This window comes from Lampris incognitus, chromosome 13, assembly GCF_029633865.1.
Source record: "Lampris incognitus isolate fLamInc1 chromosome 13, fLamInc1.hap2, whole genome shotgun sequence".
Classification (NCBI taxonomy): domain Eukaryota; kingdom Metazoa; phylum Chordata; class Actinopteri; order Lampriformes; family Lampridae; genus Lampris; species Lampris incognitus.
In genome coordinates, this window is record NC_079223.1 from 39,077,586 (window position 1) to 39,101,160 (window position 23,575).

At 42.4% G+C, this 23,575-nt stretch overlaps 1 protein-coding gene across 1 annotated transcript; it reads left to right on the forward strand.

Annotated features, from left to right (window-relative positions):
- The first annotated feature begins 376 nt into the window (after positions 1 to 376).
- herc4 (HECT and RLD domain containing E3 ubiquitin protein ligase 4) lies at positions 377 to 23,513 on the forward strand. The gene is made up of 24 exons (XM_056291259.1): positions 377 to 1,466; positions 1,560 to 1,719; positions 2,429 to 2,505; positions 2,611 to 2,832; positions 2,926 to 3,016; position 3,585; positions 4,382 to 4,512; positions 4,745 to 4,905; positions 5,068 to 5,135; positions 5,449 to 5,573; positions 5,769 to 5,828; positions 6,816 to 6,927; positions 7,056 to 7,245; positions 7,366 to 7,538; positions 7,668 to 7,787; positions 7,909 to 8,007; positions 9,589 to 9,756; positions 10,164 to 10,307; positions 10,403 to 10,569; positions 11,009 to 11,075; positions 11,185 to 11,267; positions 12,780 to 12,963; positions 22,107 to 22,209; positions 22,317 to 23,513. The coding sequence occupies exons 1-24, from the start codon at positions 1,241 to 1,243 to the stop codon at positions 22,523 to 22,525; spliced, it is 3,141 nt and encodes a 1,046-aa protein (XP_056147234.1). The 5' UTR covers positions 377 to 1,240; the 3' UTR covers positions 22,526 to 23,513.
- The last annotated feature ends 62 nt before the right edge of the window (positions 23,514 to 23,575 follow it).

A 23,575-nucleotide genomic window follows, 5' to 3' on the forward strand; every position in this document is an offset into this window, starting at 1 on the left:
GATGAAACATTTCTCTCAATAAACGTTTGTGTCCAGAATGAGCTGATTCAACTTTCTGTGATTGTCTTACCTTGATTATTGAGCATGCATAGACGCTCAAGTAACTAAGCAAGTCACAGGGTATAGATAGTGATCATTTTAAAACCTGACAATCTTGAGAGCAATGTTACACATATTCGTTGTTTGCCCTGGCTATAGATATAGACTAAATAATATGACAATAACACGAAGTTATTTTCGAGTGAGGGAGTTGATCGTTGGGTGTGTTTGGCCACTGGGACTTTTATTTTTTTAAACATGCTGGGACCGGATGTTGACGTTTCAACGGGAAGCTTCTCATCTCTTTCTTTCGCGCGCCCCCTCCCTCTACATTTCCTCGGGCACAGTCTCCGTCGACCAGACATCCAGACGAATGGTTTGGGTAGTTTTTCTTAGTTTACTTGAAGGTTGCCACTTGCTTTTCCCATTGACCATGAAAATGCATGTTATTCGAGGAGGTAGCGGGTAAGGTATCTCCTGCTAGCGGTATAATTAGCCAAGGAGTTCCCAGACCTCGTGTGGCGTGAATTGGTTTTTTTTTAGCACTATCTAGTCTGCTAATGTTTTCGTTAATCTGAATGGGGGTCTTCAGTTGTTATTGCATGTGGTGTTAATAACTCACCATGACGAACTATTCAAATTAACCGTTAGCTCTTGGTCAGCTTGCTAACCTGCGATGGCTTATTGTAGAAGAAATGGCTACGATGTGACGTGATGACCATTTGGCGTACGTTAAATCGCTAAGTCTTTAATGATTTCAATTGACTTTAAAAGCTTATAGAATATGTGCTTACCTGGGGCACATACATGCATACAGACACACACATCGAGGCCAGCATTAACTTAGTGAGCGTACGCTTCCAGTTACGGCAATGTCACGTCCAGCAGCTTGTTGACGTTAACTTGACCATATCTGTCTAAATAGATTCACTCTTGTAATCCAGCTAACTAGAGGGGCTCGTTTATAGACAATAACGGTGCCACACGAACTCGGCTGTTTTCTTTAGCGTTAGCTATCAAGCTAGCGAGCTGACAGTAGCTGGTGGTGTGTTGCTGATCGAAAACCACGATCCATATGAGACGGGGATTTAACCGACTACTGTAAAAGTCAAACTTGCTAAAAATAAAAAAAGACCTTTCTCTCTCCCTTCCACAGTTAAGGAGATCCTGTCGGGTTTGCTAGTAAAAGGGGAATGCTGAAATGCTGTGTTGGGGCAATGCTTCCTATGGACAGCTAGGTTTGGGTGGGATAGATGAGGAGATCGTGGTGGAGCCCCGGAAATGTGAGTTCTTCGATGGGAAGCAGGTGCGGGATGTGGGCTGCGGCCGAAGGCACACGGCCTTCCTGCTGGAGGATGGGACAGTATATACCTGTGGCTGCAATGACTTGGGACAGCTGGGACACGAGAAGTCTCGAAAGAAGCCAGGTCGGTGGAATTTGTTTTACTGTTTATCTGTATTTATTTTCATAAATATTTGACCAGATCAAAAAAAACATTTCGCTTTGTGTCCCCCATTAGAGCAGGTTGTGGCGCTGGATGCACAGAACATTGTGGCAGTGTCCTGTGGAGAGGCTCATACACTTGCACTGAATGACAAAGGGCAGGTTTTCTCTTGGGGTCTAGGCTCCGATGGGCAGTTGGGCCTTAATAACTTTGAAGAATGTATTCGTGTGCCTAGGTAAATTAGGCAGCTGATTTTCAGATATTTGCATGAAACATTTTGGCTGTTTTCTACCATTAGTCTATTACTTCATTTGCCTATTATTACATTCTATTGAAAGACACTCCGAAACAAAAACATGTCAGGTTATTGGTATGGCAGCACAGTGGCTCAGTGGCTAGTGCAGTCGCCTCACAGCAAGACGGTCCTGGGTTCGAGCCCCGGGGTAGTCCAACCTTGGTGGGTCATCCGGGGTCTGTGTGGAGTGTGCATGTTCTCCCCGTGTGTGCGTGGGTTCCTTCCAGGGGCTCCGGTTTCCTCCCACAGTCCAAAGACATGTAAATCAGGTGAATTGGCCGTACTAAATTGTCCCTAGGTATGAATGTGTGTGTTTGTGTGTGTGTGTGTGTGTGTGTGTGAGCGGGCCCTGTGATGGCCCGGTGGCCTGTCCAGGGTGTCTCCCTGCCTGCTGCCCAATTACTGCTGGAATAGGCTCCAGTATCCCCACGACCCTGAAAGCAGGATAAGCGGTTCAGATAATGGATGTATGGATGGTTATTGGTGTATGCTGTTTTCAGTGTTGAAGAATAATGTGTATATACACTTTGTGTTGTCTAGAAAACAGCTGACTCCAGTATTGTATGTTTATCTACAATTTTGAAAGAGGAGAATAGCTTGTATGAAAGTAACGAACTCTTTTTTTTCCCTCTCTGTTTGAAAATACCAGAAACATCAAGAGTTTGTCAGATGTTCAAATTGCTCAGGTAGCCTGTGGATATTGGCACTCACTTGCTCTTTCCAAAGGTGAGAATGAACTTATTTATGTAACACCCAGCCTTCAGAACATAAATTTCCTCATTTTCTTATTAATTTGTTCAATTTCATCTTATATTAATATCTTTCTCTTAGGGGGCCAAGTCTTCTGCTGGGGTCAGAACCGATATGGACAACTGGGTGTGGGAATAGAGGGACAAGGCATTTCCACCCCGCAAGTAATCCAGTCTTTGCAAGGAATTCCTTTTGCCCAGATCTCAGCAGGGGGTGCTCACAGCTTTGCCCTTACACTCTCAGGGGCAGTCTTTGGTTGGGGGTGCAATAAGTTTGGGCAACTGGGCCTCAATGACAACAACGGTTAGCCTTAACAACAGTTAAAATCTCAAGATGTGCTGTAAATGCTCGGATGAGCCTATGTGGTTAAACTAATTTTCCAAAGGTCTCTTTCAGATCGATGTTTTCCAACTCTGCTGAAGTCTCTTAGGTCACAGAGGGTGATTTACATCTGCTGTGGAGAGGACCACACAGCAGCCCTGACCAAGTTAAGCTAAACCCTCCCTTTGTTGCCTTTTAGAGGTATAGTGTCCTGGGTGGGGTCTTGGGTGGAGTTACAGTAGTGCACAGCACAGTGGGGAAATGGCCACTAGGCAAAAATTGGCAAGTTTTGACTGTGGCTGATACATTTGCACACATTTGCTAATTTGCCGGGCAGGCCTTTTCTGTGGTACACCATGTTTGGGTGATTAAAGCAGCAGTAGGCAACTTTTTTTGCTTTAGCTTATCATTATGAAGTAAATGTTGATTACGCAGTGTAATGGCTATAGAATAATGACCCCATCGACGTTTAGATTGGTTCCCTATAAGCCTCGCTTTCACTATGCAATTCTGTCTGCCACCATGTATGATCTTGTGGGAAAATGAAGGCTTGGTTTACAGCACAAAGGAAGTGTGTCAACCATTGTGCAACCAAAATAGGAAGAGGATAGTGCATTTGTTTTACCCAGTAGCGGAAATGTCAGACAGTGGAACAACCAAAGTGACAGTGGAAACTACCCGGCAAGAGAAAAAGAACCCTGTTAACAGAGGAGGCAAAGAAGGCGAAGAGGAAGAGTGATAGAAACAGAGGTAAAACAAGAGTGAACCTTGGACGGGTATTCACTCGATGGAGTGAGCTACGGTGTTGTATCGTACTCTGTTTCCCCTTAGCCAGATGAAATTATTTGCATGGAAATAGGTTAGCTATTGGTTAAGATTAGGTTAAGGTAAGCTTAGGGTTAGGTTGAAGTTAGGTTAGGGTTAGGTTGAGGTTAGGTTAAGATTAATCAAGCATCCCGGTTGTGTATCGAATTCTGACTAGGGGGAAACACATCTAAACAGGGAAACAGTTCGATGCAACACCCGTGACTTGAGAGGATTAAGAACCTGCCTACTTATTAATACTACCAGATGGTTACCTCTGCCTTTATCATAGCATTGAGACCGGGGTTCCTAGTTCAAATTGGGATTCTTAGAGTTGTATCTTGCTTTGGACAGTAGCCAGGCTGCGAATAAATGGAAGTGATCCACTTGTCATTGCGACAGCAGGCAAACAATGAAAACACTTGGAAATGCTAGTGGGGAAAGCTGAAAAGTTTTCTACAGCTGCTTTAAATAGTGAAAACAAGCAGGTGGTGGGTTTCAGAGTCCATCAACCACTGTGTCTTGGCCAGCCAAATGTCTTTTAACCAATTAGTATATAGTTGATCAACCGTGCGAGTTACATCAAATCAAGTCTGTTACACTATTGTGTTTACATCCTGTACATTTTCTCTACATACCTAACTCTTAAATGGTGTTCAATAGCTTTTGGCTTTGCTGTACTCTTCTGCCAATGGAAAAGTTTGAATAACTTGTGTTGTGTTTGTAGGAAGGTGGTGTGTTTACATTCGGAGCAGGTGGATATGGCCAGCTTGGACACAATTCTACAAATCATGAGATCAACCCCAGGAAAGTTTTTGAACTCATGGGAAACGTGGTCACACAGATTGCATGTGGAAGGTAAGGTCCACAATATGTTCTTTGTTACATGTGCGGGTACACTACAGAATCTCATGCAGCAAAAATTCTTAGCTATTGAAGTGAAATTTCAGGACTCCTGCCCTATCGCAGGCTGTTTTATTTTTCGTATCATATAATGGCCTGTACTAATGTAATATCAGTGACGCAGAATCATAGAAATGATGTAAAGGAAAAAATCTGAAATCGGTTTTTAAATATATATGCTTTTAAGGCAGCACACTTTGGCATACATCCCATCTTCTGGAAAAATGGACTCCTTTGGGCTTGGAGGGAATGGCCAGCTTGGTACACGCTCCACTTGCAATAGGAAAAGCCCTGCACCTGTCAAAGGTTCCTGGGTAGCCGCTAACTGTCCAATCTCGGCAAACGCAGGTGAACAGTGTTCCTAATGCCTACTAAAAGAAGCGTAAACATTATTTGTTGGTTTGCACTTAAATGTTACTCTTAAACATGGTGACTTAAAAGGCAGGGTGAGGAATTTAAGAGTGAATGTTGTTGTAATTTTGTTTTACTTTTTTGTATTAATAAAAACAGGGCAGGTCTGCGTGAAAAAGATATATGCTGGAGGAGACCAGAGTTTTTCTCACTATTACACTTCTAATGTAAGTTGTCATCTTAGGACTTCTCCCAGTTATTCTGTTTGTCCTTGTCTCACTCCCAGTGAAGTTCAATCATAGTATTTGGTAAATAATCAAGAATAGACATTTGTTGCATAATTATATCAAATTAACTTACTAAGAGAGAATGGTGTTAAATGGAATAGAAACTGTCGAGTTATCATTGGAGTATGTTGTAATGTCAAATGATGGCCATTACTGTGGTGTTCTGTATTTATCAATGTCAGCAAAATGCTTTGATGAAGATTTTTCTTTTCCTTAGAGGTTAATGTAAAGTTAAACATATTCTCTCTCCTAGAACCACCATGTTCCTGATTATGTGAGGATACAGGACCACCATAGAAAAATTTGCACCTTGAATACCGCTCTTATACAGAGATGGCTGAGCCACTTGCAAGGAAGACTCCTGCCAGAAATCTCGAAGTAAAACCCTTCCTTTGCAAGCAAATATGCCTCTCTGCATCTTAATCAGAATAACATTGCTACATTTTCTCACTTGTTAAATCAGTATAGAATTGTTAATTTTTGCAAAGTGGGGAAATTTTCTTTTAAAGTATTGTTTCATAAAAGTTTGTTTTGAAGCGGCGTCATACTAATTGTGTTATACTTTTCCTGTAGTGAGATTGACCTGGTGTTTTCCTCATCAAGTTGCCTCAATGGGTCTTTCTTGGCGACAAGGTAAACCATTTTAGGTGAAGTTAATTTTTTACAGTTTAGATGTTTGACATGAAATGAAATATTTTAAAGTGGCACTGGACCATAAATTCTCATCCCATAGAATTCAGAATGTCTTTTGCCAATTTACTACTACTACTTTTGGCTGCTCCCGTTAGGGGTCGCCACATTTCTTCCTGTCCTCTGCATCTTCCTCTGTCACACCAGCTAGCTGCATGTCTTCTCTCACCACATCCATAAACCTCCTCTTTGGCCCTCCTCTTTTCCTCTTCCCTGGCAGCTCCATATTCAGCATCCTTCCCCCAATATACCCAGCATCTCTCCTCCACACATGTCCAAGCCATCTCAATTTTGCCTCTCTTGCTTTGTCTTCAAACCGTCCAATCTGAGCTGTCCCGCTAATATACTCGTTCCTAATCCTGTCCTTCTTCGTCAGTCCCAATGAAAATCTTAGCATCTTCAACCTGCCACCTCCAGCTCTGCCTCCTATCTTTTCGTCAGTGCCACTGTCTCCAAACCATATACCATAGCTGGTCTCACAACCATCTTGTAAACCTTCCCTTTAACTCTTGCTGGTACCCCTCTGTTGCAAATCACTCCTACCACTCTTCTCCACCCGCTCCACCCTTCCTGCACTCTCTTCTTCACCTCTCTTCTGCACTTCCCGTTACTTTGGACAGTTGACCCCAAGTATTTAAACTTATATGCCTTCGTCACCTCTACTCCTTGCATCCTCACCATTCCACTGTCCTCGCTCTCATTCATGCATGTGTATTCTGTCTTGCTCCTACTGACTTTAATTCTTTTCCCACTTTCTTTTGCCAATATAACATCAAATTTATGTTATGATTGTGTTTAAACTGAATAGATGGTGAGAGGCTGGACCAAGATTTCTGTTAATTTTAGTCTTGATTTTCGTTTTGGCTTTTGTCATTTTTGCCTTTAGTGTGTCTGTAAATACTAACACCTGTTTTCATCTGTTCTGCAAAGTCACCCAGATCACTACAACACCAGCAGTAAATGTTCTGGGGTTGATATGAATATGGCTCGCCTCCTATTTCACCGATTGGTTCAGCAGGATCACCCCGAAGTGGCTCAGCAGGCAAGTGCACAACCAATACAATCACTTATTTACTTTGTCATTGTATGCCGTGAGAAGTAATTCTCTATAGTGAGAATTTTGAGTATTTTATAATTTATCAATGGTAATACACTCATGTATTTCAACAGATTGCTGCGAGTCTAGAGAAGAACCTGATTCCCAGACTAAGCAACTCTCCTCCAGATATTGAAGCTCTGAGACTTTACCTCATTCTTCCAGAATGTCCCCTCTTCAGTGACCCAAACACATATGTGACTCTGGCAATCCCATTTGCCAAGTCAGTTGTCAGTCTAAAAGAAGCTCCACGGAAAGTGCTTGGTAGGGTGAACTATTTGTCATTTCATGTTTAACAAGACTACATGTGTATTGCTTTATCATGTTTGCTATCTTGTAAAAGAACAGCCTCATAAGATGTATTTTATCTTGCCTTTGCTTTAGGAAACTGGTGGTCTACATTTGAGCCCACAGTCTTCCAGAGAGTGGTGGAATTGTACAAGGACGTGGTGGTTTATCTACTGAAGATGCATAAGGTGGGCATCCCACCAACAGAACAGAGAATTTTCATCTGCTTCCTTGACACATCACTCAGATTCTTGGAGATCCTGCATGCGGTGAGTACTTACAGAATTCATGGGTTTGTCTTAAACAGCTGTCACACTTAAGGGTCATGCTACTGCTATGAAATCTATTTCCAGAAATCCACAGGAACTGATTCATGATCAAATTTCTTGTTGCCACAGGTGAGCGAGAGGGCAGGACACATCATACAGTATGACAAATTCTACATCCATGAGTTGGATGACCTGGTAGACATCAGAAATGACTACATCACATGGATCCAGCAGCAGATGTATCCTCTTGTGAGTCCATTGGCATATAATGCTGTCACCTTAACGGCTGCTCCATGTGTGCTCCATGACATTTGTCAGAGGTAAACCATACTTGACAACAGGTCGTTTGTTTATGTATCTGTGTCTTCAGGGTCACGATGGTGCAGTCACCCTGTGCAGGTTTCCTTTTGTATTTGATGCCCAGGCAAAGACCACACTGCTTCAGACCGATGCTGTTATACAAATGCAGGTAATGTATGTCACTTATTGGTGGCTTTTACCCAAAGCACATTTGCAGTGTGCAGACTTTTAATGTGACAAAGCCCAATGGAAATTGAAATTCATTCCTAGCAGTAATGTTGACATGCTTTAGCCATTTAGCTATATGAGAAGAGACAGGTTGAGATTAATAGCGCTCTAATCTCAATTAGTAATACTTTCTCAAGTGAATTGGTTAAGCCCAGATGCTATATAATTTGAGTTCGTAATAACAACATCATCATTATTATCTCCGCCAGGCGGTAGCCTGGAGAGAATGTTGCATTTGGTCATGTGTATCTCTGTGTTTGTGTGCATCTGTCTGCAGCTAATCCGCAAGCACTGGACCTATCAACCTAATATTTTTCGTGCACAGCTATGACCGTATGATCAAGAACCTTTCGTGGTTGTGGTGATTCAAAACCTTTGAACAACGTTTGTTCTTGCTACCGCCACTCCCTCTTTTCATTCATTCTATAGCCCGCTCGACCAACGCTGCTCTCTGTCGCTGCCTGAGCTGAGCTAACCATAGATGTGAGTTGCACAGGCCCGCGGTTGACTTGGATCGAGCAGCGACAGTGTCAAAACATGTATTCGGGTATGAGTCTTGAAAGTAAAGGAGAAGTTGATCGTATTTTGCAAGTCAGCAAATCATTCACTGCTGATCTCAGCACAGGAGAAATGCAGGGAACACTGGATGAGCCAAAAATAATAACCTGTCTTTGTTTTCATAATATAGTAAAGCTGGGTAAACTGTTTACGCTCACACGTGTGACTCATATCTATGGCCGACTCCGATCGGGCAGTGACATGATCAAAAGTTCGTAAAAAAAATGTGATAATCCAAAAAATACAAGAGTTATAAAGGAACAACTTCCTGTAGATTGCAGTCAAAACAGGAAGTGTTGCATATTCTTGTCGCTGCCCGGTCTTGAGTCAACTGTAGATGTGAGTTGTGTGAGTGTAAACTGTTTACCTAGCTTTATTATATTATGAAAATAAAGACAGGGTTAGGGTTGGACCAAAATGGTTGCGTAGCAAGCCTTTTCTTTTTGGAAAGTGCAAGTTCTTATTAGACTTGGTTGAATTTGTGCAAGGGTCTGCATATTCAAAACTTATTTTTTTCCCCCATATTTCCCGTTCGACTGACTTGGGTGCTGCACAAAAGTCTTACAATGGCAGTAATAACACTTAAGTTTTCTGTCCGTGTGTACGTGTATCTGTCTGCTGCTAATCTCGCATACTACTGAGCCTGTCAGCCTGATAATTTTTGTGCACAGTTATGACTATGATCAAGGACCTTTTGTGGTTGCGGTGATTCAAAACCTTTAAAAAAGCCTTTTTTTATGTTATTTTTTTATACTGCAATTGAGTGCTGACTCCTCAGCTGGTTTTTCGCCTAAGTCCGAGCACCGGCGAAGGGATATACGCAGGCAGTGCCTCTGTATTTTCCTTTCTCCCGCTAGGCAAAAAAAGGGGGGGATTTGTTGTGAAGTCCAAGCTCTGGAGAAGGGGAGGTACGCCTGGCAGAGATCTCCACTCTTCTAGTTATTGACTTGATATCTGTTGTTAGATGGCAGTGGACCAGGCACAGAGGCAGAACTTTAGCTCCATGTTCCTACCGGTGGTAGAGTCTGTCAATCCCTGCCTTATCCTTATTGTCCGGAGGGAAAACATTGTTGGAGACACCATGGAAGTCCTCAGAAAGTCCAAGAATGTTGACTACAAGAAACCACTCAAGGTACATTTATGACTTATTCTGAGAATATCTGTTCTGCTAAACTTTTTTGTAACATTTAGAAAATTCAGTTGTTCTTAAAGATGCGTTTGAAATGCGTTATAAATTGATTGTCAATAGTAACTGCAAAAGGGATTACTCTAAAAGGCTTATTCTCATCAAGTATTGTAAAATTAAAGAATGCATACTTCTTTTATCCCGAGTTTCTTCAAATATCTAGTATTTAAGCTTTTCATCCATTGGGTACAACTAATGTTTGCAAACCTTACTGCATCTCAATCTAGGGATGAGCCCAAGTAAGAATTTGTTATGCTATTGTTTCATTCTATGCTATCATTTACATGAAATCAAATTAAATACTCTCAAGTTATAATAATTATCATTAATGTCTGTAAAATAACTTATTGCAGGTGATCTTTGTTGGAGAGGAGGCGGTCGACGCAGGTGGAGTGAGAAAGGAATTCTTCCTTCTGATCATGAGGGAACTCCTGGATCCCAAGTATGGGATGTTTCGATACTATGAGGAGTCTAGGCTCATCTGGTTTTCAAATAAGGTACAGCTGATTCACACTCTCCTCTCACACCAAAAACTTTACCGAGGTTTGTATTTGTCGTCAATAAAACCTCACATGGACAATTTACCTTCCAGACCTTTGAGGATATTGACTTGTTCCACCTTGTTGGGGCTATCTGTGGTCTGGCCATCTACAATCTCACCATTGTAGAGCTCCACTTCCCAGTGGCCCTTTATAAGAAGCTCCTGAAGCGAAACCCAATGCTGGATGATCTGAAAGAGCTGATGCCAGATGTGGGAAGGTCAGCTCAGGGAACAAAGGAGTGAAGTCTGCACACTGAAATGCTCCCAATAACTATTTTATTCGGCAATGTTGCCGAATAAAATAGTTATTGGGAGCATTTCAGTGTGCAAACCTCACTTCTTTGTCCTTTGTTTTGCTATTTTTATCTTGCACCTAATTATTTTTTTGAATGTGTGCGCACTTGGTTCCTCTTCTGAAGGTCAGATCAGGGAACAGAAAAGGTTTCTTTATGTTTCTGGACTTTTAATTTCCATTAGTATTCTATGTAATGTCATGTCATATCGTGTCTATGTCAACATTCAACCTTTTATAAGCTTTGGTTCTCACAGTTAAAGCACTACCATCTAGCGTTCAGTTTAGTTAGACATTTTAGATGTTGTTTAAAGAAAATTTTAGTCTGACATTTACAGGAAATCATTTCTATTTCTTTAAACTAGGAGTCTACAGCAGTTACTGGATTACACAGAAGATGACATCGAAGACACATTTTGCTTGAATTTCACAGTAAGTTGACTTGTCAGTCTTAAGCCATCATCAGCACTGAGTTGTCCTCAGTACTATTTAGAGGTCTGATATCTTCATGACACATTTTAAACATTGTCAAATTTTTTAGGTCACAGAGGAAAACTTTGGTGCAACTGAGGTCTTGGAACTTGTACCAAATGGTGAGGATATCAATGTTAATAAATCAAACAGGTAACTTTTCAAACTCTTCTGGGTTCTCTGTCGGCAAAAGTGAAGGAAATGGCGAAAGTTATAGTAGATAGCATTCTCTAGGTCAATATGAATAGCGTCAGTATATTCTCAATAAACCAAAGTATTTAAGCCAGTAAACTGTAGATGAGGTTTGTGAAATAAACATTTAATTCAGGGGACATCGGGGTAGTGTGGTGGTCTATGCTGTTGCCTACCAACACAGGGATTGCTGGTTCGAGTCCCTGTGTTACCTCCAGCTTGGTCAGGCGTCCCTACAGACACGATTGTCCGTGTCTGCGGGTGGGAGGCCTGATGTGGGTATGTGTCCTTGTCACTGCACTATGGCCTCCTGTGGTCGGTCAGGGCACCTGTTCAGGGATGGGAGGGGGAAGTGGGGGAAATAGTGTGATCCTCTCACATGCTACGTCCCCCTGGCAAAACTCCTCTCTGTCAGGTGAAAAGAAGCGGCTGGCAACTCCACATGTATCGGAGGAGGCATGTGATAGTCTGCAGCCCTCCCCAGATCGACAGAGGGGGTGGAGCAGCGACTGGGGCAGCTCAGAAGAGTGGGGAAATTGGATGGGTACAATTGGGGAGAAAAAGGAGGAAAAAAATCCTCCCCCTCAAAAAAAAAACCCCATGTAATTCAAAAGTGAAACCATGTCCTTACTCACATCTTTTCCCAGTTTTGGCCATTTTGAAAGTGTTAGAAATGTACTCTTTAGTGTTTAAAATGGGGGAAAAAAAGTTTGCTTTTGACAACATAAAAAAAAAAACTTAATGGATGATTTGGTTTCTTTTTTTAAAAAGACTGGCTTAATTTCCTTTTGCTAATAAAAAGATTTTGAAAGAAAAAAAATGGTTTAATGCACATCTGACCCATTGAGGTTTAATAAAGACAGTGCTTCGCCGTTGACTGCCTCATCATTAACATTTACAGCTTAAACTGAAATGTGTCAAAAGACTGACGATTCAGTAGAGGCAGGGAGTGTCTGCCATTGTCACTAGTTGATCCTGCTGCACAGGGTCCAACACTGAGCGGTAGAGATGAGCTCATAGAGGAGCTGTGGATCATCTGGCGTTAATGTCTTGGCTCCAGACTGGCATCTGTACTATTTGTCAAGGAGCTGGGAAGATAGAGGAGAGGTCTGAAAGAATGGCTGCACAGTGGACAACCCTGTCTTCTCCAGTGTTCCTCCTCCTTCCCGTTTTCCATAGCATAATAGAGATGAAGGGGTAGGGCCACATCAGGATAAAATCTCTAGATGGAAATCAATAGACCTCAGCGTTGTAGGGCTAATTTTCCAGTGTTTTAATGATGCGCTCCGTTTATAACGGTGTTTTTATTCTGCCCCATTTACATTTTAAACTTCTCCCCTCAGCTTCAGTATTATTGCATTAAAATGTTTACATAATTCTTTTAGAACTCTACTCATAATTGTCTTAACATGAAATTTGAGATGGACTGTTAATAAGTCATTTAAAAAGTGTATCCTTGTTTTATTTCCCCAGGCAAGACTTTGTCAACGCATATGTGGACTACATTTTCAACAGGTCAGTAGCGCCACTGTTTGAGTCCTTCTATGCTGGGTTCCATAAAGTGTGCGGTGGAAAGGTTCTGGAGCTGTTCCAGCCAAATGAACTGCGAGCCATGGTCATTGGCAACACCAACTATGACTGGAAAGAGCTCGAAAAGGTACGTCTGGTTTTTTTTTTGGTTTTTTTTTGTTTGTAACTCTTCAACTAGCATTTTAAATAATTTATCTCACCAAACCAAAGTTTTATACTTTATAACAGGGGTCGGTAACCTTTTGGATGCTCTAAACACTTTCCAAAGTTTAAAAAAAATCATACTCGAGTGCCAGTTCATTTTCATAATTAGCATTTATTTATTTACTCACAGAAAGTTGAATCTGTTTATCGGACACAAAGTTTATTGAGAGAGAAACCCGATCTAAGTGACCTCTTCCGTCTCATCTGACTGTAGGTATCCCACCCTTATAAACAATACAGTGGCATAACGACCGAAACCAACGACCGGTTTCATATGCAGATTGCCGTGACCATTAACTAAAGTTACAATGGCCATGTCTACTATTCACAGAGGATTTGGGAATGGTTGCAATCACAGCATTGTAAGATGGTGACAGATGTACTCTTGGGTCTCCCCCTCGGTTCAGAGATGGTCGTTTCCTCTTCACATAGATGCCCTCTTTGACTCCCCGTTCAAACCAGCGTTCCTCGCTATCAAGGATGTGCACATCCTCATCCTTGAAAGAGTGGCCACTGGCCTGTCGATGGGTGTAGACTGAGAGTCCTGGCCTGAAGTGTTAGCTCTGCTGTGTTGTGCCATCCTCGTGGCCAGCGTCTCTTTGGTTTCCCTAATGTACAATTCACGGCAATCCTCCCGGCACTTTACAGCGTACACTATATTGCTCTGTTTGTGCCGGGGGACCCGATCCTTGGGTTGAACTAATTTCTGGCGCAGTGTGTTTTGGGTTTGAAAGCAACTGAGACATGGTATTTGGAAAACACGCGTCTCGGCTGTCCCGAAACTCCCACCACATACGGAATCACCACTGGTCTACACTTAGACAGCTGTTGCTTCTCTCTTTGATCGGCTGGTGCACTGTTTGGCTGTTTGGGTGGCAATTATTTAATTCCACTCTGACATTAAATGGGGAGCGAGACAAAAATCCCTTAATAGTATTGTCACACTATAATGTAATATAATATGTTCACGAACAGACGCATCCAGGCCTAGATGCTTGAATGCGCCCCGATCAGTACCGTACAGTCTCTCTTATAGGGCAGTTGTCTGTTCTTTCCGTCCTTATCTCATGTCTTCCAGTTCTCATTCCACCAAGGCCATTTCTCCAATTAGTGTATACAGACTTGCTTCACTCAGCGAGTCTCCCACACATTCCTCTGCTACAACCAACAGTCAACAATAGGCCTTTATCTGTGCACCTGGAGAAGACACTTTATAAGACTACCTTTGTTATGTTACACATGGACTTTAAGCATCTATCTAAGCAATGTAAAATAAAGTTAAAGAATAAAAGTGAGCAAACATTGTCAAAAAACATCAAGTGAAAACATGACAATGTTTTTACATCCTGGGGAACATCTTACCTCACACAGAATAACTGTGAGGCCTGTATGTCAGTTGTAAGCCAACTGAAATGCATCAGGTTTACATCAACACACTCCATATAAACTCAGCAGTCAGACAGAAGTCACAATTATCCCATGTCCTCTCAAGCCAAACATCTCATCCCACTCTTGACTAGAAATGAGTAAAAGACTCGAGAAGTTATCTACACTAATCTGAGCAGAAACATTGCAACAACAAAAAAACCCATGCTGACATTTGGGAAAAACCTATGTGAATGCTCAAAATTCATCTTAAAAACAAAAAAATCTTGCATCTGCAGGAGGGTGGCTCAAGGCTTGTGTGATCTGCCCTCTTGTGGCATTATTTTTCAAGCAAATTAAACATTTTGAACAAAAATTTTGGGAATAATTGTAGTGAATTGCAGCCAGGATGCGAACCCAGATCACCCGCACCACGGGCAACTGCGCTAACCAGTCAACTAAAGGGCGGCACAGTGGCTCAGTGGTTAGAGCAGTTGCCTCACAGCAAGAGGGTCCTGGGTTCAAACCCCAGGGTCGTCCAACCTTGGGAATCGTCCTCTGTGTGGAGTTTGCATGTTCTCCCCGTGTTTGTGTGGGTTTCCTCCAGGTGCTCTGGTTTCCTCCCACAGTCCATAGGCATACAGGTCAGGTGAATCGGCCATACTAAATTGTCCCTAGGTATGAATGTGTGTGTGTGTGTGTATGTCGGCCCTGTGTGATGGCCTAGTGGCCTGTTCAGGGTTTCTCCCCACCTGCCGCCCAGTGACTGCTGGGATGGGCTCCAGCATCCCTGCGACCCTGAACAGGATAAGCGGTTTGGATAATAGATGGATAATGGATGAATGGATTTTGAGAATAATTTGTGAAGCCTCTTGTAAGCCAGTATTTAACTGCATCCACCATCCCCCCACATGGTCCTTCCCATGTGGCAATTTTGCACAATAAGGAAACAAACACTTAGGCAGGCAAGGACTCCGTCCTCAGACTGCCATACGTTATTTACATATGTGCACGTAGCTTTTGTTTTCTTTTTTCTCTCTGTCTCTCACTATCTTATCAACACAGATGTCATAAAACCCTCTCCGTCCACAGTCTGTGTAAATGGTCTGTCTGGGTCAGGCAGTCCTAAAGTAGTCGTGGTAGTCAGAGTCTGTTTTAGTTGAGTGAGAGCTGCATCAGCAGCCTCTGTCTACGTCACATTGTCAGTTAGTTTTAATCCATGGCCATGCGTTATAGATAATAGTGGAGCCTCCAGGGATGCATACTCACAGATCCACTGTCTACGGTGGCCCATCAGCCCTAAAAATGACATTAATTGCCTCTTAATGAAAGGTTTTTGAATTTTGAGGATGGCTTCCACTCATTTTGAGCTCAATGGGTTTTTTTTATTAAGCGATCTCGTGCCCTAGAAAGGAGACTTTTCCCTTGATAAATGGCAGTTTACTCAGACTGGCCTTGTGGCCCTGCTCAGTCAGATGTTTTCGCAATGCAATAGTACCAATCCCACAAGCTTGTTTGTTGATAAACAGATTGTCAAATTGTCGACATACTCTGTATCAGCGCGCTCCCTGCTGGATGACCTAAACTCTCCAAACAGGCATGCAAAATCTGCGAGTCAACTGCTGGGGACGCTACGTAACCTTGTGGCATCCTGGCCCACACATATGTTTTACCCTGAAACGTGAAAGCAAACCAATACTGAGAGTCTGGATGTACTGGAACACTGAAGAATGTGTTAGCTAAATCGATTACAGAGAACCACATACTACCAGGTGGGAAGTGTGAGTGTATTGTATGTGGATTAGGCACAGTAGGTGCCTGTGCATGCACTGCTGCATTTACTGCTTGTAAATCTTGCATGAATCGCCACTCTGCAGGCTGATTCCTCCAGCCTTATCTCTTTAACTGGAAAGATAGGCGTCCTCACCGGTGAATGAGCACATGCGATGAACAGCAGCCAAATGTCCCCTGTCCGAGCCCACACAGTGTTTGTGCACCTGCCTCCATGCCGTCCAGGAAACAGGTCTTAAGCTGTTGTTCATATGGGGAGTCATCTCCATCATTGAGTGGTGTTGATGGTGCTAGACCACTGTTTTCCCTAAAAACTAGTCAGTCTGATTAAAAAGTCAGACGCAGTCTCTCCAGGATGCTGTTTGCAGTCCCTTGTCCCCCCCCCCCCCATCTCATTGTGCCCGGAAACTATCTCTCCTTCTGCTACATAGTCCCTCTACATGGTGCCGATAGTCGACATTGTCTGCCCTGTTATAACGGTCAGTTTCATCCCAGCTGTACCCACCTGGTGTGGAGGCAGGGTGGTTGCTGGGCTCCACGTGAGCGACTCCGCTACTGCAGCCAGGTGTTTGCGGGCCTCTTGATATAGACAGCGAGGCTGCTGTCGGTCTGCGGCAGGTTGCTGCTGGTCTGCAGGTCTCTGATGAGAGGCTGAGACGGGAGGAGATCCAGGTCCTTCTATGAAAGCTGAGGACAGTGATTAATTGTCCTGCCCTCACCCTTGTATCTCTTCTCACTATTCTTTTGCCCATTTCTTTTCTCTGTTTCCTCCTTCCACATCATCAATGCTTTCCAATCTATTTTACCTCTTCCTTTCTGTCTTTCATATCTTTCCATCGTATTCTGCAATTGTTGTTGCTGATTTATACTAAAACTACCATTTTCAGGAAATCCAAATTTCTTTTCCCACATTGAAAGTTGTTTACAGGAGTCATCACCATGTTTTTCACACATAATTTTCATACATCCTGTCAGACAAGACTTGTCAGTTAAAAGTTTGCTTTGTTTTTTTACCCATTCTGCTATCTTGCAAGACACTCTCTTACCCGGAAATTTCCTATTCTGACCATTCAGTTGACATTATTCATTATTTCCTTTGCCAATGGGTCATCACCCCTAAGTGAATGTCATTACCTTCAGACGTCTTCCTGTGGTCTTCAATACTGTATCCTCATTTAAATAAAAAGCCGGATCACACAATTCCCTTCCCCACAATCTCACAGTCTCCTCTCACCCCAGGAGTCAGTTACGGGCTGTCCTCAGGGGAGGTAGACATCCTGGGTCTTAGGTGATTTTTTTTTTCAACCCTTTCACCAGACTGGCCGGCTAGATTTAATCTGTCCAGAGAGTGGGTCAAAGAAGAATATGAGTTGGGCTTCCCGGGCGAGCCCCCAAGGTGTCGTGGCAATTATTTAATTCCACTCTGACATTAAATGAGGAGCGAGACAAAACTCCTTTACAGTATTGTCCCACTTTAATATAGTAATATAATATGTTCATGAACAGACGCATCGAAGCCTAGACGCTTGAATGCACCCCGATCAGTACAGTAGTCTCTCTTATAGGGCAGTTGTCTGTTCTTCCCCGCCTTATCTCATGTCTTCCAGCTCTCATCCCACCAAGGCCATTTCTCCAATTAGTGTGTACAGACTTGCTTCACTTAGCGAGTCTTCCATACCTTCCTCTGCTATCAACCAACAGTCAACAATAGGCCTTTGTCTGTGCACCTGCAGAAGACGCCCTTATAAGACTACCTTTGTTCTGTTAAGCATCTATCTAAAATAAAATAAAGTGAAACATGGTGGAAGATTAAAAGTAAGCAAACATCAAATATAAATTGCTGTCACAGGCATCTTCCTGGCTTTGACAAATGCCCAGTTAGGATATCCACACTTAACCAGGGCCTGTTTAATGTGGGATTTCTCCTCTTCCTCGGTTGCTGTGTCAGTGGGGATGTTGTCAGCTCGGTGGTTACAGCGTCCTAATGACTAGTTTGTGCGCCAGTGGATGATGAGAAACCTTAAGTACTGATCAGTACGTGTTTGTTTAAGGTAAACATCAACAATCAAATGTCCCCCATCACCAACTGCAAGGCTAATCTGTCATTTTTTACATCCTCCCTGGTAAACTTGTTGTGGTTGTCAACAGAGTTAATGTGGTCAGTGAAATGTGGTACATACATCCTGAGATTTAATTTTAACCTAGGTGTCGTCCACAAATCTGAACCAATGGCTAGGTGGTGCCCCTGGATAGAACATCAGAGCCCCCTTTTCCACTTCCTCCACCTACAAGTTGGCCACTATAGGTGAAACTTAGGAACCCATAGTACACCCATGCCGCTACCTATAATACTATACTATACTATCGTACTATATGTGAAGTATGTGGACTGAAGACAAGGGTGGGGTTGTTTTGTAATTTCATACAGACTCTACCTCCACTGCTTCATCGACAGGAATGCATGTGAAGAGAGACATAACATCATAAGGGACCATTGTTTCATCCGCCTCCATAATGATGTCACTCACCTTATCCACAAAATCCATAGTGTTCTGAATGTGATGTTCGTTACTGCCTACCGACGGGTTAAGATCAGATGGCAGAAACTTAGATGTTATAGTTCACTGAGTTAATCATACAAACGATAGGCCGTAATGGCACATCCTGTTTATATATCTTAGGTAACCCATACAGACTAGGTGTAGCTTCCCCTGGGTATAATCTATGGTACAAAATTCTGTCAGTAGCATTGTCCTGTTCTAACAGCTTCAGACAATCTATCACCTTTTTCTTGTAGCCACTGCCTGGATCTCATTTCAGGGGCTCATAAGTATTTATGCCGCGAAGTAACGTCATAACTTTCTCATGATAGTCTGTCTGATTTAATAGAGCAGTGCATCTGCCTTTGTCTACCAGAAGGATGATGATGTTATTGTCCTTACTGAGAGTCGTGAGAGCTTTCCTCTCATCTCTGCTGATGTTGGACAGGAGCGCCTTCGCATTGCTGAGGCAGGCTGAAACTTTTGTCCACAGTTGCTCTGCATCTGGGTCCACGATGTTGTTTTTACAGATCGCCGATTCTGTGGTTTTGATCAGTTCAACTAGTGGGATTTCCCTCGACGTGACAGCAAAATGCAGCCCCTTAGCAAGGATGTCTTTATCCCGACTGGGTGAGTTGTCTGTCGCACAGATTCTTCACCCACTTGTCCACATCGCTGGCGTGTGTCTGGTGTCTGTCTCTCTGTCTGCCATTGAGGGCGCTGTCCATTGTCTGCCGATCTCTGTGGCGTGTTGCAAGTAGGTCGAACTTCTTATGCTCTCTACACACACACACACACACACACACACACTACACTGTGTCCAGATGAACTGATTGAACTTTTTATTGACACACACAAACACACTTTATTATTTGTGGAAATGTATGACAATTACTAGAGCACAAAAGAAAATTGATTCAGTCTTACCGATTTAGTGTGACCCTTGTTTGTCGCAATATCTGGTAACCACTGCTGGACATAGGACATTGTTTACATCCACACCCTCGTCAAGAGCTACGATGAATACCGACACATCTTTCAATGCAAGAGTTTGCTGGTGCCTTACGTTTTCAGCCATATCTGTAATGCACCTCTCTACAGTTCTCACAAAAACAGGTATTTCTTTGATCCTGTTGATGATCGTGTCTTTGTTTGGTAACCCATCAAACCCCAGACCTGTGAATTGCTGAGGAAAACCTCCTTTATATACTCTCCATCAGAGAATGGCTTCCCAGTGCACTGTACGACTTTACAGCTGCCCTCAGTAGCTTGGTTTTGGCGGCACATCAGGTTGTTAACACGCTGCTTTGCTTCCCGTACTGGGCCGCTGTCCTCTTGGTTGATTCAGCTTTATCAGCTGAATCAACCAAGTGTGCATCTTAACTTCTGGAGTGATTCTGAATTGCTGGTTCATCTAGAAAAGAGTAAGTATCATCTTTCTTGCTTAACAAGTTGCTACTAGTCTTATTCCAGCTGCTTGAGTATTAGTCCTTTTCTCTATACATCTGCTGCTGGTTCCTAGTGGGATCTTATTCTGGCTCTAGCTGTTTTATTCTATTTACTTGTCTTATTTACTTAATCTAGCTGTAGCTGTTTTTTTCACCTAGTGTGCCCTTAAATATTTCTTGTTGCCTAGCTGTTTTGACTTGGTTATCCTTTTAGCTTATAAATATATTCCTTGGTAACTTGCTGTTTGCAGTTTTAATAGTATTGTGTGAGGTTTGATAGAGTTTTACATAAGTGACCAGTTTCTGGGCAATAGGCCTATTTTCAGTGTACCACTTTGGCCAATTGAGTGTTAAGTGGCCAGGGTGTGGCCAGAACATCACAGGGATTTATAAGTCTGGCCTGATTCAGTTTCAATCCAGTGTGCATTTTAACTTCTGGGGCGATATTGAATTGCTGGTTCGTCTAGAATAGAGTAAGTATCATCTTTCTTCCTTAACAATTTTCTACTAGTCTTATTCCAGCTGCTTGAGTATTAGTCCTTTTGTCTATACATCTGCTGCTGGTTCCTAGTCGCTTTGGATAAAAGTGTCGGCTAAATGACTGTAATGTAATGTGTGACGTTTTTCTCATGCCTTGTTACGAAGTTCGACACACAACACTTTTGCAGCAGAGAGCACACAGCTCGGTCCTCTTGTGAAATAAATCCAAATTCGTTTGTCCAAGGCAGCTAAAGAGGCGAATATTAGACAACCTACTTTTTTTTTTGCTTCTGTCATAGTCAGTTGTTCTTGACAAAGCAAAAAAAAGAAAGCCAGCTAGTTCTTTACATGACTGCTGTATGCATGAAATTTGTATTTCGTTGTGCTGAATGTGGGCAGTGTAGTATGTGATGCACGGAAATCATTTTGCTGGTTTGTAGTCCATTGTAGCGGTTGTTGGTTTTGCGACAGGGGGTAGTACACTGAAGTCCAGAGAAAGGTAAATGTTTTCACTTAATTGTCTCGCTTGTACATGTCATAGTTTTATGGACAAATACGGAGGAAGAACATTGGATTACAAGTTATATTTGTATACCGTGAAATATGAATTGATGTTATTAATAATTTTCCATTTACGTTCAATGTCTGTCTCCAGACTCACTACCAGCCAGGCAGCATCTCTCTTGTGGAGCAGTTTGTAGTTTTCATGGGCAATGTCGTGCAATACCAGCTGGTTAGATGCGTCAACAAAGTCTCCTCTATCCCAGCTCACTAAGAAAACTACAGCCAATTACAGCTTAGTGGGCTCAAACACACACACACATTTCTTTGCTATTTGGTTGAGGCTGCAAATTCGCCGGTCAGTTCACAGAAGTTGAACTCCATGCGGCCCGAAGATGCAGATTTATTCACCAATGTTAATTTCGTGCACGTGTGACCGTGGGCTGCATTCGTCGGCAGATCAGAGGAAGAAGGTAGGAGAGTTATGATGGACCACGTCAACTGTGTACGCTCTTTTGCTATAAAAAGTAATGCCGTATTTTGAGACTAATTATCACAGTATTGTTTTAAATCTGATTGTTTAGTTCACCATTAGGCTGTATTTAAAAATAAAATATTTATAAAGTGTACTAAAAAAAAATGTGAATTGCTCCGTGTGCCCATGTTAATGGCTTTGCATGCCACAGGTTGCCGACCCCTGCTTTATAACATAATGATCACTTTCATAGGGCTTTACACTGACCCCCAAAAAGGGTTAGTGTGATTTGTACCAAATTGAATTTACATCATTATCAGCAGTTCCAAGTGAATACTCGTCACACACAGATTGTACATTTTAAATGCTCTGAAATTGAGGGGCACATTAATGATCTCTTAATTCAACAACTTTCATTGTGTATATTTTGAAAATACATGTAATTTTCACCATAACTTCTCAATAGAGTACTGAATACAAAGGAGAATACTGGGCTGATCATCCCACCATCAAATTGTTTTGGGAAGTGTTCCATTATCTCCCTTTAGAGAAGAAAAAACAGTTTCTGCGTAAGTGATTGCCTTTTAATATTTGACCATTTAACTGTTATGTCAGATGAAATTGTATATACCTTTTATACAGCAGCAATAGCTGAAATGATGCATCTTGGCTTCAGTGTTTCTTACAGGAAGTGACCGTATACCCATCCTGGGCATGAAAAGCTTGAAGCTGGTAATCCAGTCTACAGGTGGAGGGGAACATTACTTGCCTGTTGCGCATACCTGCTTCAACCTACTGGATCTGCCCAAGTACACCAGTCTAGAGACCCTCCGTTTCAAATTACTTCAGGCTATAGATCACAATCAAGGCTTCAATCTTGCCTGATGGTACACAAAACACCCACGGGTTTGTGCCTAGGCTGCTGATGGTAATGACATGCTCAGCTTTTTTCCAGACGCGTCTCTGCTAGCAGTTCTGCTCAAAGGGATTCAGAACTTCCAACATTCACAGTTGTGAAATATAACTCTTTGCTGGGGCCAAATGACAATGAAAACTGCTCCAGGGTTGGATTTTCAATTTCTCCATGCCACCACAGTATTTTACGCTTGACTGATTTCAAGTTAAACCACGTTGACGGCTCTTGATGTTTTTGGGTTTTTTGTTTTTTGTGTGTGTGTTTGGATGAGTGTAATGGCTCTTCGAGCTTGGTTGGTATAAGTAAACATTTCCTATTTTACATAATCTGCTGTGACAACTGTTAATGAGCACAGTATGATGATTTATGCTTTAGGAGTTAATTTTCATGGCTGTAAGCATTCAACAACTCTAATAAAGTTACAGCCGATGTTCTTAGTTTGGCTGATCATACAGAACTTTGATTGCAACACCTTGATTTTGTAAATGTTAATTACTGTGACTTAAGTTATTCACCTGTAACTGCAACTGTGAAAGCGTATCGCTCAAAAGGTTATCCAAGCATTCTTTTGTTTACCATTACATTTCACAATGGTGTTTTTCTAACCCTCTGGGCTCGTGGGGGAGTAGTGCAATGTGCACCTTTGAAACTGCAAGACGAGGTGGTTTTGAAGTTCTGCACTGCAGGAGAGGCAACGGTGTCCAGGCAAGAGGCTCCTACATTAACCTGCACAGTCCAGGCTGGCCCATAGCCAACGTCGTGTGTAGTAGACTGCATTTCTGGCAAAATTCAGGTAGTGAAGTTTCCACTATATCCAGAAACACTTTGGTTTGTGAAACTAAACCTGTACTTTAAAAACTCTTTCAAGCGTTTCGTTCGGCCTAAATAAATATTAGCTACTACAGCAATTTGAAAGATGTTTAGTCCTCTTCTCGGTGGCCTTTTCCAATTGTTTTGTATCAATCTCAAGTTCTAGTACAGTGTAAAATCACTGATCAGTCAAGGAACTAACGGAGTTA